The following is a 15,888-nucleotide window of genomic DNA, read 5'->3' on the forward strand; positions in this document are numbered from 1 at the left end:
GGCGATCATTTCATTTTCAAGCATAATGTTCTGTTTAATGTCCGCACGCCTGGTTTAATCGCCACTCTGTTGGATTGGCCAGCCAACTAGCCCGACCTAAACCAAACAGAGAATATATGCAGTACCGCTCAGCGGACGATGCGAGACAGCAGTCAACAATGCAAAGGAGCTCAAAGCGGCCTTTCTGAACAGAGCCGGAGGCCAACCACCTACAGGCATTGAGCGCATATAAGAACATATTTTTTAAAAAGCAAACATTTCATTAGTATTATATAGTTATACATTTTTTGGCCAGTGAGTGAGCAGTTTCCACTATTCACTTGTTTTACTTTTGTGTTTTTTTTCCCCTTTTACCTGCTAATAAATTAAATAGGCAATATTTTTAAATGAAAAATTAAGAACACAATTGCTTTACTTGCCTTAATTGTACTGAGATATTTCACGTTTTCCATTTTGTTGTCTAGAAAAGGTTTTCCCCCCAGAAAAAAAGTCTAATAAATAATAAGTTTAATAAATGGGTTTGTATTTTAGAAAGAAAAAAAAAAAAAAAAAAAAAAAATCGGGGAAAAAAAACAATAAAAGTCCCTGGATGGTTGTGGCCGTACTTGCAGTAAAATTGAAATGAAAGCAAAAAGAATGGCTGAAAACAGAAAAGTGCTTTTTGTTTTGGTCCCCAACATTTGGAATGTAAGATTTTTCTTAAATTGAAAATCTCATCCCAAAAAGTCTCCATCTACATTAGCTCCTTTTGCTGTAGGGCTAAACTGGTACCAGTCTTAAACTAATGTCATAGCCCACATAAAATTATTCCAAGGGCCACAAATGACCCCCAGATATCCCTGCAGTAAGCTATAATGACCAAAATGAGCAAAACTTCATCTTAATCACTGAAATTAACATTTTAATGTTGATGATATTCTGTTTTTTTCCCCAGATAAACTTGTATTACACTGACCCTGTATGGTTTTAGTGGAAATCCAAATCAATATCAACTATGTGTAGCCAATAATGGTATATAAGATTCCGTCAAATTGTATTTTGTATCATCGGGGAAAAAAGAAGCAGTTAAAAAAAAACATTAAGAGACCAGAATTAAGATGAAACTCATGCTGACAATGACAACACGTATATCAGGGTAAATTTAAATGGAACTCAATAAAGGTTTCCTTCACGCCTTAGGACCCACACTGGAAGAAAATAAGAGTGCATGGATGCCGTTGCTCCTTTCAAACAATTTATCCAAAACAAACAAACAAACAAAAAACAGATTAAGAAAAAAAAGCACTTAACTGAACAATACATGTGCCCAAGTAGGGCAGAACACAGCAAAAGCATTGTAAGAATGTCCACATTCATTTGGAAATACAACGCTGGATTATCAAATCTTCAAGGACAAAACAAAAGACCTGCAGCGCCACGCGTGAATTGGCAGCAAAACACCTGAACACAGGAACGTTTGGGAAAAAAAACGTAAAACAACATAGTAGTTAAGAACTAAATATTAACAGAAAAACAGAACAGAAAACACGGGGACTTATTTACAGTGATCACTTGCTGAATTAGAAACATATCATCCACCCCAGTCATTCGCTGGCTAACATATTTCAAAAATTATAGCAACAAACAATTCCTGAAAAAAAAAAAAGGAAGATTTTCTGCGCTGGACGCACAGCTCAGCAGTGCTCAGAGCACAATTTCGACAGCGCGACAGACGTTGTGTTGCTTATAGACCAAAACCATGTTGGCATAATTCAATCAATCAATCAGAAATTATTTTGGCAGCACATCAAATCAAATCATACTCTTAAAAAAAAAAAAGGGGGATGCTTCCTCTGAAAGAAGGTTTTATTTTCAACCAATAAAAATAGTTCTGTCTCATAGAGCAAGAAAATCCTTTGACGGCGTTTCGGTTTCCCCCCTGGCCCCGCCCACCAGTGAGGAACAGCGCAGAGTCCGTCCCCCTCTCAGATCTTCTGCCTGCTCCTTTAGCTTCGTCAGCAGCTAAAGAGGGCAGCGGTGGCCAATTATGAGAACGGATCTGCTTTGGATTGTCAAAAATGTTACAGAAAGAGCGTTACGGGCTAAAAGGGCGGATCACCACAGCTGAGAATGAGAAGGGTGGCTGATGCTTCGTAATCAAACAGCTGATTTGTTTTCTTAGCAGTTTAAACGTCTACTATCTCCAAGTCTTCATAAATGACAATATCATTACTGTTGACTGTATAGTTTTTCTGGAGATGCACCAAATTTCCCACAAGACGTCTGATGTTTCGCCTCTTAGCCAACGCATTGGCTCTGTGCTAACAGGCTGAAGCTGAATTTGTTAGTGGGTGAAGTAACTTCTGGTATCAGAGAGGTGTTTAAACATGAAAACAGGGGAAGCACTGAGATGTAAGAAGCTATTCGAAAAGGAAACGTTTTGTTTCAACAGTTTTATGGTTCGTTCAGGCTGCAAGGAAGAGAGACTTTTCGTGAGATAACAGGAAGGTTGTCCCATGTGTTGCAGCGAAGCTTCCATTTTACCCTCTTGAGCTTTCAACAATTCCTTGGAAACGTTGGAATCCTGTTTCGTAAGCTCAGACTTAAAAAGGTAAGGCTATGTGTTCTTTAGATCACACACAAAAAGACTGCCGTTTAAGGAAAGCTAACTGTGCTAAATCACTTAGAGGATGCAGATGTGAACTGATGTGAACCGCTAATGGCAGAAAGGCTAAAGGCAGATTTTCAATGCTGTTCTTATATCTACTTCTATTACAGGTCCTCGAGAGAAATCCAAAATCTGTATTTGCAGGTTAAAGCTTTATAAAAGTCGAAGATCAGAAATTGGCCACAGAATTCTGATCGGTGCATCTGTACTTATAAGCCTTATTCACTTATCTAAGGGTAATGAAAAGCTTTTGGTAATGTGATGAACTGTAAGTCTGTCCAGGGTGTACTCCACTGCTGTTCCTTAATTAGTCCCCAGTTGAACAGATTAAAAAAAAAAAAAAAAAAAAAAAGAATTTAGAAATCGGAGAAAACGAAACTTATTGTTTTGATTTGTCATATTTGATCTTTATATGGCCTGTTTCTTAAGCTAGCCTAGCTCCGTGGCCTTTATCTGTTTTAAAACGGCAACACGTGCGCGTGTATTAATTCTCCGAGGGGGGGGAAAAAATCATGACCCGCCGGTTCTTGTTTTCTAAGCAATCTCACTCACCGCTAACTAGAAAACCACCCGCATTTGTGTAGATCTTCATAAGGCTTCTTCTTAGCATTGAGCCAGTTCAGTGAGCCCAATTTTTAGTGGCACACCTCGGTCCTGCAGACACAACCCACATCTGATGACTAGAACATCTAAAGCTTGTTAAAACAGCGATAATAACTAGTTGAGAACCCTTGGCCTATTATGTGGCATGGGAGAGTATTTATGAATGTGATGACATGTGGGCAAACAGAGTTTATGGCCACGCATCAGGCTGGGGGTATCGTTACCGCTCCGACAGTTCAAGGGAGTGATCGGTTCAGCGTTTCTTCCACAGTCTGGCCAAACCGATAGTTACTCGTCAACAGTCTTTGTGATAAGATGCGTCCTGTTGACGGAGAAATCAATTCCACGTTTTGGTCCCGGTGGCTCTTTTTTTCTTAGACTTTGATCTTCAGCATCAAGAGCTAACCCCGTCTGTCACGGTCCGGCGGGCTGGCCTGAATGAAGGGCGGTGGCTTTCGGCTACTCACATTCAGCGTTGTTCAAGGCAGAGGTGGTCATTTGTGAAAAACATAGATTGGCCTCTGAAAACCTGCCGTCGTGGAAAAAGGGGTAGAGGAGACAGTTAATACCGTAAAAAAAGCTATATTGCGTAAGGAGAAAACTCAGCGTGCCATTACCTCTTACTGAACACTTAGGAGACCCAAGGTGCTCAAAACTTGCGAAGCCCACTTCATTGGTGAGGTAAGAGGAAAACTGATCCGGTTTGAGTCTGATGCTGCGATAGTTTCTGTTAATGTTGTCCTTAAGGGGGGAGAAAGAAAAATCACTGTTACAAAACAAACCCAAAAATAAGCTTTTATTACCAGATTGACACTTCTGGTAAAAAAAAATAAAAATAGAAGGACTTGAAAAGATAACATTTTTTGACATTAATTCATCTGACGCTGAAAAGCTTTTTCAAAAACCTATCCTTCCACATTTATTTGGTGAAAGAGAAATCCCATGTTGAGAAGAAACTCTGCCTCTCAGACCTTTACCCGGAACGGTGTGCTCCAGCCGTTTGAGACTGAACTTTTCAGAGACAAAACACTCAGGTGGGTCAGTGGTGTGAAACGGTGGATTAATGTGGAAAAGCACTCACAGCCCACTGTGAAGTATGGTTGAGGACCTGCGACGCTGTGGGCTTGTTTCTTAGGGCCTGGGAAACTTAATTCATTACTTTTGAAGCGAACATCTGGTAACTTCTACCAGTAAATTGAAAAGGAGTCAACACTGGGCCTTTTATCATCACAAACATCCAAAATTTATTTAATGCAGAACTGGTTCACCAGACATAAAATCCCTCAATCTCAGCCCACAGAGCTTAATCCATTAGAAAATCCTTTTTGTAAAAAAGCGAATTTCTTTAGGCTAATTGAGTAAATGTAGTGAAATTAAAAAAAAAAGCAGAGCAGGATTTCATTACAACAGGGGTGTCAAACATACGGCCCGCGGGCCGGATCCGGCCCACCGAACAATTTAGTCCTGCCCGGTGGCTAAATGCATCATCATTATTAAAAAAAAAAAAAATGATTAAGACATCAATTGCCTGTCTGGCAATTGATGTCTTAATTCCAAAAAGAGTTCATCAGATTTGACTTTCACAAGTGGAGCAGTACTGCTTTTCCATAGTGCTCCGCTTGATTTATGAATGTGAATAGTTTTATTATGATTCATGCGGGAATATCTTAAATGATATGGACACTACAATGGCAAAGTAGGAGAGGAAAGGAAGAACATGAAGAAAAAAACAAAATGTGAAAGAAAGAGGAGATAAAGGGAAGAGAATGATAAAACAATTATTGAAAAAACATGTACTTTGTTTAATTGAAAATCTGCAGTTCCTATATTGTTCACGAGGGGCGCTGTGTTTTAATCAGCAGATGGTAGCACTGAGCTTCACATGTGGAATATTGATTTTAAATCATTTCTTAATTTTTATCTGTCTGATGTATTTTGTCATGTAGGACAGTGTTTTTAAGTTCCAAAAAATGTGAATAAATGTTTTTCAACATTGTACAATCACTGTGATCAGTTCTTATGCATAATGCACTTAAGTAAATGTTTAACTGAGTAAAAGTATTGTTGAAATTGCACATACTTGTCTTAAAAACGCTGAGGTTATTCATAATATATTGTTTAAAAGTTAAATTAATTTAACATAAAAATCAACAACAAGTCCACTTTTATTAGTTTTATTTAATCTTGCAATGAGGTAACTCGTGTGGCCCTCTTCAGATCAGATTAAGTTGAATGCGGCCCCTAAACCAAAATGAGTTTGACACCCCTGCATTACAACAATGGAATATTTTTATTCGACTGGGGTTTTTCCCCTTTCTTTCCCAGGGGTTCCAAATGAGCGCAGCCAGCTGTGTGTAATAAAAAACATAAAATCCTCTTACCGTCAGCTTCTTCCTCCTTACGTAGGACTCCCAGGGCTGCGGCTCCAGGATGAACAGGCCTCCTGGACGAAGGTGCCTGTAGGCCCGTTTGAAGAGCCGCGTCAGACCACCGTCCCCCCAGTTCAGGTGAACCCATTTGGTAACGCTGAGGCACAGGATCACGTCATACTCCGCCCTCTGCGTCACCAGGAGATTATCGCTCTCCAGAACATAGTTGGCCTGAAGGAGGAGCAGAGGTGGGATGAGAGACACCGCTTTGGGAAACACGTGAACATTTCTGTGACAATAAAGGATCAAAGCCTTTAAAAAGATGTTGACATCATGCGGTAAGAAGATATGTAAAAGCTAATTGCATGAAAAAAAAGTGCCTCTTGCATAACCTTTGATTGGCTTCTAAACAAAAAAATATTAAAGCTGTGATACTGAATGCTAAAGGATTGGTTTTGTTTTTTGTTGGTTTAGGAAGATGTGACTTACAGGATTAGACAAATATGAATTCAGTCTTTTTGTCAGTCAGGAAACAAATCTGTTTTAATCACTGCTTATATTATTTTTTTTAAATATTATTTTATAATATTTTTACTTCCTGAACAAGGTTAGATCAGGCTAAGGCTGCAACATCAGTACCTGTGGCAGCCAAAACGTAAAGAATAAAACGCCAGTATGTTGCCAGGGAGAAGGAGGACAGAAGCAAAAGGCATGAGGAGAAATCCACACAGATTGACCTAATAGAGCACAAACATGCAGAGATGCCAGATATATCGGAATTAACATCGGTATCGGCCGACGATAGTCAATTTTTAACATACTAATATCGGTCCGATAAGCAAAAAAAAAAAAGGAACCGATGTTTTCAATCAGAAGGAGGAGGCGAAGGGTTTTATGGTAATTCTTTGGGCATGTGACAGTGATGAGGAGCAGGATTGTGGAGCGTTTGAAGCAAAGAGGCAACGTCAGCAGTGTCAATTGTTTTTTTTAAGTGTTAAAAGGGGTAGGGAAATATTTGCAAGAAAGACATCGTTTGGTACAATTAAGGTTTTGGTCGACATTTGCCACTGCAAAAAGGGAACTAAAGGTAAGTAAAATAATAAGATAATTAGATATTCTGCACTTGAAATAAGACGATGGAGATGAATTGTTCTTATTTTAAGTGCAAAAATCTTATTCCATTGGCAAATAGTCGTATTCACCTGCTCAAATCAAGGAAAAATACAAAAATCTTAAGAAAATTGCACTTATTTTGAGTTCCCTTATTGCAGTGTGGGGTGGTGTATTTGTTTGGGTGCAAAAAAAATATAGATCTTCTCTGGCATTAAAGCCTCCCCCCCTTCCCTAGCTTTCTAGAAGTCCCCGGGCTTCTTATAATGTTTATATTTATGCAACAGATGAATTTTCGCCCCCCTTTTTTTTTTCCTCCCGCCAGTGCCGCTCTATTTTCTGAAACAGACCCTTTTAGTTCTGTCATCTTACGCTGAAGTTAAGTTGTGCAGACTGAGTGGATGTGACAGGCAAACCAGAGATTCACCAAAATGACTGCTGCTGCTATTATTTGTAACACTCGCAGAAGTGGAGGAGGATGCTATTGATTTTATTCAGAAGCACCGTCTTGTCTCAGTCTAATATACTTCATGTTACAGGAAGCAACGCAAAGACTTCTTTTAATTTAGTGCATTGAAGCCGCTTAGAAAAAAAATAAAAAATAAAATAAATCACCAAACTATACACATTTCCACCACAGACACTCGTTTTGTTTTCTTTCACAAAGAAGGCTGTACGGTGAAGCAATGAGAAAGGCTTATAGCCAAACCCCAAGAACCTGACGAGAAAATCTCTCCTTTCCATTGTTCACTTGGGCCTAACTGGGGAGTTTCCCTCCACTGAACTGGTTCCAGCTGGTTTCTGGTGCTCACTCGGCTCCAGTTCTGTGTGTTTTCATCGCCACCAGCTCCAGTTCAAGCGCAGATAAACCGATTCTGCCCCAACCCTGGTTAGACACCGCTTTGGTGGAAGAGTCCTACTGTTGAATCAGATCTGTTGACTCGTTTGTTTCAAACCCGGCTTGTGAAGGTGGAGGTGAAATGACCTTGCGGGTTGGGAACAGTATGATAAAAAAAGTCCTGTTACGGTTACAGGGCATTGGAAACTGACTCACTCAAGTAACATCTGGCATGAGAATTACAGCTGGAAAATTGCCTTTCCAATATCAACACGTATTATTTATCTGTCACAAAAGATTAAACGGAAGCCAAGTTTAGTACGCCTCAATACTTCAGGTGACATATTTTTTTAAAACGTTGCTCCCCAATTATATATTCGCCCACACAGATGGACTTTCTCTGTCTTTTAGGAGCAGAACGGATGTAGCTCTTTGTGACCAACTCCAACATGCAGGTTTAGGAAGTCGACATTATTCCAGCTCGACTCGGCCGTCAAGTCAAATGTAAGAAATGTAGGTGTCGTCTCTACCAGCTAGTGTCTCTTGAAGGTCACTCAAACGGTGTTCCAAAAAAATAATTTTCTTAGCCGTTGGTGTCCAAACAGGGACTTCAGATGGTTACTCGTGCATTTCTTTTCTCTCATCTAAGGCGATGAAATCTACTTTCCATATTCACCAACCAGACTCTTAGCTGGAACCGACAGAAAAGCTAACGTCTCCAGGCTTAACGTCTCCGCAGTGGTTACATGTTCATTTTAGTAACTGTATCATTCTAAAATGCTAACTTTAGAACTATCAGGACCCTGCATGGTCAGCATTCTTCCTAAATTATTCGATTGTTAACATCCTCCAACCTGAGCCCTCGGGTCCTCCAACCAAGCTCTCCGTGGATTCCCCATGAACCAGATACGAGTGGATCGCTCTTTCCAGACTGTTGGGACGTCGACTGTGAAATGGCCTTCCTTTTTTTTTAGGTTGTCTTGAAAACCTGGACAAGGCACCTAATCCCACGCTGCCAACCGATATGTGTATCAGTGCGTGAATGTGTGCGCATTTGTGAGCGTGATTCTAGTGTGAAGCGCATCGAGTGGTCGATACGCCCAGAAGAGCGCTGTAGAAATTTAGTCCACTTACCATTCAAACTTGCTTTTTCTTTAAATTTGTTAAAATATTTTTTTTTTTTTAATTATCTGTCCTTCAATTTGTCTTCTTTTTATTAATTATTACTTGTGCCCCGTCTTTGTGAAGAATTTGGGGAAAAGAGCGCAAATAAATAATATTTACTTCATTATCTTATTGTCTTGATCAAGGCGATAAAGAATGTGGCCAGGCAACCTGCCAGGAGTTGAATGATTTTTAACTGTCATATGACAAGGGACGTGCACAAAAACTGTAATTACCGATATTTCTTTTCACCCCATCTTAACTTATTTAACCTGAAATGCTCTTTTCAGTTTCCTTCTTATGATATTGGGGGGGTGGGGGGGTGGTAGGGGGGGTGGGGAAGAGAGAATTTTAATTTTGGCTTAAACGTGATAATTAAAGGTGATTTATTATGCAAAATTCCCTTTTTGCTAATTTTTGTACCTCCAATTGCGTCTCTACTGCTTCTAGAAACAGTCCAAGCACTAAAAAAAAAAAAAAGAAACAGATGTTTTTTGGCGAGAAGTTTATTTTTTTGTTGGTGTCTGAAAAACATGCTGTTTCAAAGACCTCCTGATTATTACATCACAATCGGCACCACATTGGCAAAGAGTGTGAGTTTAAACATTTAGTTTTTTTTTTTCTTTTGGGTGAAGAGCTAAAACAGGCCATTCAGAAAGGAACTCAAAATAGGTTGAACTGAGGTGAAATCTCATTATCCGAGAATGTTTTTGTGAAAAAAAATGCAAGGAACATGTTTTGAATAGCCGAAAAACCTATCCTTACTTGCTTTAAAAGGACGCATAATAAGTGCCCTTTAAACAATTGTCCATAGACAGTTAAGACGACAGGAACAGCTGAAACTGTTACTGAGTTCACTCCATCATTTTGTTTAAAAAAAAGAAGAAGAAAAAAAACACCAACTTAAGTCCAGGTCAGCCTTCAATCTGCTATTTCAACAGAGAACTAAAAACGAGATGTGGCTGGGATTCGCTAAAATATTAAGATATCACTAATTAAATCATTAATTAGTGTAGGATAGCCCAATCGCAGGCCAATGGTCTCCCACATCTGCTCAACAGTTTTCAAAATGCAAATCTATCCCACACTAAAGTAGCTTTATAAGCCTAACTGAAGTATTAAGTAAATACGTGTGCAAAGTGTCCCCAACGAGTTCTGAGTCTCTTTCCTGTTGGGCTCATGAACCAAAATCATCTGCATGTGCAGCAAACCGGACGAGGTCCGCTTTAGTGTGGAAGTTTACTGAGGGGAGAAGATGGCTTTTCTCATTATTAGTGAGGGATTTAGAATAACGTCAGGGGAAGCAAAGGGGTTTTGGAAAAGCGCTTTAACTGGAAACTATTATCTTAAGCGGTCCACCGTCTCGTTCCAGGTGCTACTTTAAACGAGGAATTAATTTAAACGTTTGAGCTTTTCCACCCGTTGTGAAAATCTAAGACTTATTTTGCAGGTTGACCTTCTCCAGGGAATACGCACAGAAACCGGGCTTCTCAGTAAATAACGTTAACTTCGTAATAATCATTTTGTCCATGTTTTAAAAACTATATAGCAACTGGTCTCACACAGTGACGTCACCTCTGTTCCTCCTAATATAAATTAGGGCTGAACAATTAATCGCATTTTCAATATAATCGCAATTAAAAAAAAAAAACAATTTCCAAATCGCAGAGTCTACAATTTTTGGCTATGTAACAATTAGGGAATTAGACACGTCTATTAGGTGTTGGTAAAATGTTTAAAGTGGGTTTGCCTCCACATGGAAGGGAAGACAGTTGCAGCAGTGAGATAATTGTTGTTTTAGAGTTTATATAATCTCTATAGAGATTATAGATCTATAATCGTACATAGCATTAAGTTCTGGTCAATCTGTTTAATACATTGACTTGCTTGTTGGTTGCACTTTGCACTTTATGTTCAACAAGGATTGATGTCCAAATCAATTAAAAGCTGTTCTCGTGAATAATATTCTGATTAATAGAAGCATTAAAAGTTCTTGTTTTGAATAGTCCTTGTTTACAAACATCTTTATTTAGAGGCCATTTTTGTTGCTTGTGGTTAACGCAGAGAAAAGTCAAAATTGCAATTTTGGTTGAAATATATCATAGGCAGAACGCAATCATTTCTGCTCTGAGTTTAGATGCTGTGGGTCTTTTAGCAACTAATCTGCACAGCGAGGAAACAAAAATCGCATTAAATCGCAATATTAAGAAAAAAAAAAATCGCAATTAGATTATTTTCCAAAATCGTTCAGCCCTAATATAAATAGTTTAGTTAATGCTGAGAGGCTAGGAAAAATATTTAGATTGTAGTTATTATAGTTAGAAAATGCTGATGTGGGGACAGCCGTTGAGGGAAATCAGTATAAGCAGGTCAGAGCTTTGCAGAAGTAGGGATCAGAAACCAACCATTAAACTTGGAGTGGTACGTCTCTACTTTGTTTGGCATCGACGTACATTTCACTATTAGTAAATGTGTCTCGTCTCGCCCAGTACGTTCTGCGTACGTTACTGAGGCAACACAGCCACTGCCTAAATGCATGCTGCCACATAAGGCTGCTGTGAAGTACTCCCGTCTTACCTTGATGAAGGACACGTTAGCGGGGAACTGCCCGGGCTGAGCCGCACACGTTTCTGTTATCGGCGGCGCGGCGATGGGTCCCCTGGAGATGCGCAGGGAGACGGGGAAAGGGCAGCCAGCAGCGCAATCTGCAGGAGGCGTATCACAGTGTTTTTGCTCCATTTCATCCGTCGTGCCGTCCCGCCTCCGGGTCCCGACCTCGTCTGCGAGGCGGGAGTCTCCGTCGCTGACAGCGTCGGCAGGGTAGCTCCGTCCTTTCTCTGCGTCCCCGTTTGGAGCCCCGCTCTCGGCGCCGTCGCGTTTCTTCTCCGCGCCCGCCGGGCAACCGTTCCCATCATTCCCTTCCTGTTTGGCAGGCTTCTGCTCCTGCACCGCACGCCTGGACTCTTGGGTCTGCAGCTCAGACAGGTAATGTCTAATGTTCTTGCGGGCCGCGTGTATGAGGCCGCTGTCGATATCCAGACCCAAGATACGCGCCGGTCTGAACGTTTTGGCGATGTAGAGGGTCAGGTGGCCGGAGTTGCACCCCAAGTCCAGAACGTCCTTACCTTCGAACCACTCCCGACAAAGCACGTGGATGCGGGGGTCCTCGCTGCTGTTTGGGTTGCGGTATCCGTAATACTTGTTGTAGTTGCCGTACTGGAACTTCTTGTGATGTTCCTTTGCCTGGTGGTGGTGGTGGTGATGCTGCGGTTGTTGCGGGCGAAGTCCTGGACCATCGCCCCACGGCGTGTGGAAGGATATTCTTTGCCCTGCCGGGCCACAGCTTCTATCTCCAGACGCTGCCTTGCAGACGGGGGTGGAGTGGGTGAGGGGAGGCTCCATTTTGCCAGAGTTGCGCCGTCGCTTGCGCCTGCTTGCGTGCTGGTTTAACCCTCCGAGGGAGGAAGAAGCGGCTTCCTCCGCAGGCGCAGGCGTCACCTCCTCCTTGGAGATAGATGAGATAATAGCCGTGGGTTCGTGGGACTCCCCCGTGACGCTTGGCAAGCTGCTGAGCTCTTTGACGGCCTCCTGCGCGGAGGACGCACCCGGCACCCCTGGAGGGTCTGCGCAGGGGTTGGCTTTGACCTCGCTTCTTTCCGACTCAGACAGATTCGTCTGGATGCTTGAAACGCCGCTGGGACCCGCGGCTCCTCCTCCATGGTGTCTGTTGCGGTGTCGCTTCCGTCCGCCGCTTTTGTACGGCGACACCATGAAGCTGCCGTCGGTTATCCCGCTGTTCAGGTTCAGCGGGTCGGTGATGTCTCTGGGGATGAGGATCTCGACGGGGTCTCGGCTCTTCGTCGGCAGCGGGGAGGACTTTGGCGTCTCCGCGTTCAGCGTCCTGTTGACCTCCTCGTCCAGCAGGCTGTTGAGATTCAGCGGGTCGAAGATGTTGCCTCCCAACAGGAAGTTGGTCGGCAGGACGGAGTCGCTCTCAGAGTTGGCCCGTCGTCTCCTCTTCCCAGATGTGGGGTATTTGAAGCTGGAACTCGCGGTGAAGCGCCGCTTTGTTAGCCTCGATTGCTGCTGCTGCTGCTGTTGTTGTTGTTTCGAATGATGGAAGGAGTTCCTGCGCTGGATGCTGTTCTCGTTTCCTTTGGCTCTCTGTCCCGCGCTGTCCGTGCTTGTGTGTTTTGGCGAGGCTGCAGTGTCTGGGACGGGACAAGCAGCTGCAAAGTCAGGGGTGGCTGCGGCTTCCTCCATCATCACGGAGACGCTGCTGTACCCGCCAGTGCTGTCTGAAAGCTGCAGAGGGGACGCCGAACTGGCCTTTGGACTGCCAGCTTTTGCACTTTGCTCTTCGATAGACATCTCCGTTAGTTTTCACAGCTAGAAAGACACTTGGGTTTTACCTGTATGTGAAAGTAACAGAAAACAGATGCTAGATTAAAAAAACAAAAATATAAATATGCTCGATTCGCTGATCTCTATCAGCGGTTCGAACCATGGCTTTGGAATAATCTAATAAAAGCACAGACCCAAATCTGATTAAATGTGGCTGAATTAAAACAAGTCTGTAAAGAAGTGTGGGCTAAAGTCCCCCATAGCAAATTAAAAGCGTTATGGCCAGATACTGCAAACGAATGACACACCCAATAGGTTTTTCCTGGCTGCTTTATTTCAAGATCACTTAGAAGGTTTTTTAAAAACACAGAGAAAAATGCAGCAGGTTCTAGAGTAAAGGTTGTAGTTTTTTTTTAATTCCTCAATAAAAAAAGGAGGAATTGCAAGATTATCCCCGTTTATGCACTAAAGCACACATCTTAACCTTTATCTGGTTTTCATGAAACTCAAAAACGTCCATGCTTTTGGTTGACGAGTTTATAGGCAATTTTCCCTTTGAAGATCTGTTGCGTCAGGTCCAACGCAATAAAATCTGATTTTACTTTAACCATATAACCTGGTAAAATCACCTCTGAAGGTACACGTATTTGATGCTTTATAACCTTATCTGGGATTTGGTTAAGTTCTATTGATTCATTATTTGAAATAAGCAGAAATTAATTTATGCGTTCATCGTAAAAATTATGAAATTATCATAGAAATCTGAGAAGAGCTTAATTGCTTAATTGACAAAGACTTCAATACTTTGATAGGGTCACAGTTATTCTACAAACATGATCTTGGGGTGGGGAAGATTGTTGTCCTAGTTGCTGTAGCTTAAACAGATCTAATACAACCAGAAACAAAAAAATAAAAAAAATAAATTGTCCTCGTATCCAAAAAGTTTGCTGTGACGTCAGGTTCTCTGAGATTTTAGTTTTAGTTTAGTGGGCAGGGTTCAGTTCAAGAACAGATCTGCATAGATAGTAGGGTTAATGCTGAGAGATCGTGCCTGCAGAAATTAAAATATTTTTTAAAAAGATATTTGCAAACAGTTTCTCCAAACTTATCCAGGCTACAGCAGATAAATAGTTCACGATACAACTCAGTGTGATCCGTGATGCGATCAATGAGTTTGTATTCGCTGCGGATCCTGTCCAAAACTAGTGTTTACTTCCCCGCTCTAGCATTTCTATTTGTAGAAATAGTCCTATCCTGACTCACAGCCCCGCGTCTAACCCTGCACCGCAGTCACATCTGTGACGTGACATGCCTGCTGAGAGGGCTATGGAGGTGAAAAGTTTGGCAGTCCGCGTCGGACAGCTATCCTGTTAGCACACTAGCTCTTAGCTTCTCTGTCGCGGGCCAGAGCGCCCAAAACGTCGAGCAAACGTTCGCCTCTGCTCCGGTCCGACCGCGGCGTAACACACACACAGACACCCGGGGAACCTACCGCGACGTGCTGTAGCCCGGGCGCTGCTAATGCCGCGGCTCGCTGTTATGAAAGCGATACTATCTCCCAGACGGCCATCTGCCCGCCGTCAGAATAACAGTCTCACCCCGCAGTAGAGCTCTCCCCGCCTCCGGCCGGACTGTCACTACCCCGCCGCCGCCGCCGCACTCCCTCCGCTCAGGCTAACGTTAGCATTAGCCACCACGCAAGCTAACGTTAGCATTAGCCACCACGCAACTGTCTCAACATCAACAACAGGAGCGGGGGAGCTAAACGGGCACGCGCGGATGTCTCGCGCTGGTCTGAGCACGGCACGGGCTCCACTGTACCTTCTGGCGGTCTCGCGGAGCTCCTCGTTTTAACTCTGGTGGGCCAGTGTGTGTCAGGCTGGCGAGTAAATGATTTAATTCGCTGACAGAGTCGGCATGGCGGCGCATCCGGGCCCAGCGCTGTAGCCAAGCGTGACTGGGGCGGAGATCCCTGACTATAGAGACCGCAAGGAGGTGAGCGCTGCGCTGTCGCTGCTGGCAGCTTCCTCCTTCTGGTTCAAGTTCTTCATCGAGTTACTGGATGTCAGCGGCGTAGTGGAGAGTAGCAATATGAACTTTGCAGGTATTAAGCAGAGGAAATAATCCCGTGGTTGTCTTTCAGTGTGGCTAGAAAGGAAACAATCGCTCCAACTCAGACAGTTTCATCTATTTATCTGTCCATTTACCGTTCAAAAATTCACACTCCCCAGAGAAATGCAGTTTCAGGAAATATTTAGTGATAAAATGAAGAAAATGCCACAAATAGTTGAAACAAATACGAACTTTGAAGTGGATAAAGAACTCAGTTCTGATTAAAATAGTTTGACAAGTAAAAAATAAATAAATAAAAAATATACAAATTATGTTTTTGGTGTATTCAGAGGTTGTTGAACAGCAACTTTGGTGTAGCTGGAGGATCACGTGCCAGGGGTGGATCCAGAGTATGTAAAAATCCCCCATTTGTAAATAGTCAACAAAATGTCCACAGCACTTTAAAATGATTTATTGAACCATTAGTGACATTATTGAAAACATACACTACGATGGGCTTAATGTTTGTACATCTCCCATCATCTTACAGCTGGAGTTTGAGATGCCTCAGGTATTCACTGTTATATATTTTTAATGGGGAATAGGGGGCTATAGCAGTGCCCCCCCCCCCACCCCCTTCTCCCCACAAACATGTTTGGATAAGACGGTGTTTAGTATCAATTATGAGACATGCAAGTGGCATAAGAAGGACATTTAACCTAAATAAGTAAATCTTTTCAAATTTGTTTCAAAGATGTCGG

The 15,888-nt window shown here is 42.3% G+C and overlaps 1 protein-coding gene across 3 annotated transcripts; it reads right to left on the reverse strand.

The window, feature by feature from the left end:
* Window positions 1-1,778: 1,778 nt before the first annotated feature.
* mepce (methylphosphate capping enzyme) lies at window positions 1,779-15,155 on the reverse strand. Of its 3 annotated transcripts, none has more exons than XM_021312123.2 (5): window positions 14,897-15,155; window positions 11,309-13,143; window positions 5,632-5,850; window positions 3,868-3,991; window positions 1,779-3,779 (listed from the first exon to the last, which is right to left on the reverse strand). In XM_021312123.2, the coding sequence occupies exons 2-5, from the start codon at window positions 13,100-13,102 to the stop codon at window positions 3,745-3,747; spliced, it is 2,172 nt and encodes a 723-aa protein (XP_021167798.2). In that variant the 5' UTR covers window positions 13,103-13,143; window positions 14,897-15,155; the 3' UTR covers window positions 1,779-3,744. The 3 variants fall into 3 exon arrangements, with proteins under 3 accessions (XP_021167798.2, XP_021167799.2, XP_012710812.2); XM_021312124.2 differs by lacking the exon at window positions 14,897-15,155 and adding an exon at window positions 14,674-14,785; XM_012855358.3 differs by lacking the exon at window positions 14,897-15,155 and adding an exon at window positions 14,568-14,750.
* Between the last annotated feature and the right edge of the window lie 733 nt (window positions 15,156-15,888).

This window comes from Fundulus heteroclitus, chromosome 11, assembly GCF_011125445.2.
Source record: "Fundulus heteroclitus isolate FHET01 chromosome 11, MU-UCD_Fhet_4.1, whole genome shotgun sequence".
NCBI lineage: Eukaryota > Metazoa > Chordata > Actinopteri > Cyprinodontiformes > Fundulidae > Fundulus > Fundulus heteroclitus.